General features: G+C 53.7%; 1 protein-coding gene across 1 annotated transcript in view; it reads right to left on the bottom strand.

The window, feature by feature from the left end:
- Window positions 1-1,180, bottom strand: part of LOC117939652 (inhibin beta B chain-like) — a 5,241-nt gene extending 4,061 nt beyond the window's left edge. Inside the window, exon 1 of the mRNA XM_034865124.1 lies at window positions 781-1,180. Within this exon, the coding sequence (XP_034721015.1) occupies window positions 781-1,180 (400 nt within the window). The remainder of the gene's footprint in view (window positions 1-780) is intronic.
- Between the last annotated feature and the right edge of the window lie 805 nt (window positions 1,181-1,985).

Here is a 1,985-nt window from a genome sequence, read left to right as displayed (position 1 = left end):
CACACACACCCCCAGGTACATCACACAGACACAAACAGACACACACACAGGTACAAGACACAGACACACACACACACACACACAAACAGATATATACACACACACACACACACACACACACAGATGCAGACACACACACACACAGCTACAGACACACACAGATACAGACACACACGCACAGACACAGATGCAGACACACACGTATGCACACACAAAGATACACACAGATACAGACACCAACACAGATACAGACACACACAAAAACACACACACACACACACACGGAAAGCAGAGTGCCCCTTGATGACCCTTCCGGTCTGCTGTTGTGTGTTTTTAAGATAAGATGAGGTTGTGTATTAGTGTTACCGATTGTGTAGCTGCATCATGATCATCTCTGCCTCAACCCTTGGGCAACACACTGTCAGCTCTCCTCCGTGCACGAGGTGTCTGCTGGTTGCAAAGCCCAATGACGTCACCTTAATTAAAATGAGTCCTGCTTATAATTAGACGTATAAGTCCTCATAAGTCCTGCTTTAGTTTACGGTAAAAAAGCGCAGCAAAAATCTACGCGGATTTCAGATTTTCACAATAAAAGTCACATTTTTTTTCTTATTTTTGTTGAAATAAGTTGACATTACGGTAACTGATGTTACTTTCCCGTGGTTTGTTTTTTAAGAAATGTGTGAGAAATGTTAAATGTACTTGAAATCACGTGGGATTTCCTCGTTAGAAGTGTCAGATTTTGAGAAGTTAACCGTAAGTCACGTCTCCGTCACGCACCTTTCTCCGCAAAGCTGATGATCTCCGAGCTCTCCTCGAGCGCCTCGTTGCTCATCGCGTGCCCGTCCAGGTTGGGGATCTCCACCCTCCCGTCCTCGCGCAGCTTCCCCGCGTGGAGCTTGCGCAGCGCCGTCACCATGGCCGCCCGCGACACCGGGTGCGTGATGTTGGGTCTCTCCCGCATCTGCAGCCGGCTCAGGATGTGCCTCTTCACCGCCTCCAGGAAGTCCACGCGCAGACGGCCCGACTCCGGGTCCTCCGGCTGGGCCACGCCGCAGGACGCGCAGGATCCCCGGGGCGCCGTGCGCGCCTCCGCGTCGGTGCCGGGCGCGGCGGCGGTGCAGCGGACAGAGAGCGCGCAAGCCACGAGGAGTGCCAGTCGGAGAAGACGGCTACTCATTTTCTAGACCACTTTGTCTCTGTGTCGGCAGACTTAAAACCATCAAAACAAACCAAAAGGGGGACCAACAGAAAACCCCCCCTCAGTTCCGAGCTTTCTCCGTGCGTAACGGTCCGACGCGCGTCTTGGATGCCTCTCGTGCGTGTTGTCTCCATCCAGTCCGAGACGTCTCGGTCCTACATGGTCGTGTGGAGGTCTTGGGTCCTCCTCAACACCACCCTGCGTGGAGACCTGCAGCGGAGTCCTCTTTACTCCGCTTTTTGGGGACTCTTTGCTGGACTTTGGAGAAGAAAACGGGTTTGTAATCTCGCGTTAACATGTTCCACAGACCCGAGAAGAGTCCAAATCCCACTTTTTAGAGTTCAATCCATCGTTTGTTCGGTCCCCAGACACGTGAAGCATCATCATCCCTTTCTCTTATTTCTCTAGATGTGTGTCCGACGAGTCCCCGCGTGCTGCTGCCGCTGCCGGAGTGCCGCTGCGCAACTCAGAAGAAGAGGAGGAGGAGGAGGAGGAGGAGGAGTAGGAGGAGGAGGAGAGGAAGGTGTGCCAGGGAGCGCACCGAGGAGCGTTTCCATCCTGGCGCGTGAGACTCTGCAGCAGCCACACACACCGACACATACACAAATACACGGAGTCGGGACCAGGGGGGCGGGGTTAGTGGGCAGGGGGGCGGGGTTAGGCTCCTCCCGGAGGAGAATCAATGAAGCACTCCTGGAGGGAAGTTACACTAACAGCTGGTTCCCTTCTGATGGTTGGAGTCTCTCTCTCTCTCTCCCTCTCTCTCTCTCTCTCTCTCTCTCTC

The sequence above is a fragment of the Etheostoma cragini genome, chromosome 24 (assembly GCF_013103735.1).
Source record: "Etheostoma cragini isolate CJK2018 chromosome 24, CSU_Ecrag_1.0, whole genome shotgun sequence".
NCBI lineage: Eukaryota > Metazoa > Chordata > Actinopteri > Perciformes > Percidae > Etheostoma > Etheostoma cragini.
This window is presented reverse-complemented; position numbering and strand designations above follow the sequence as displayed.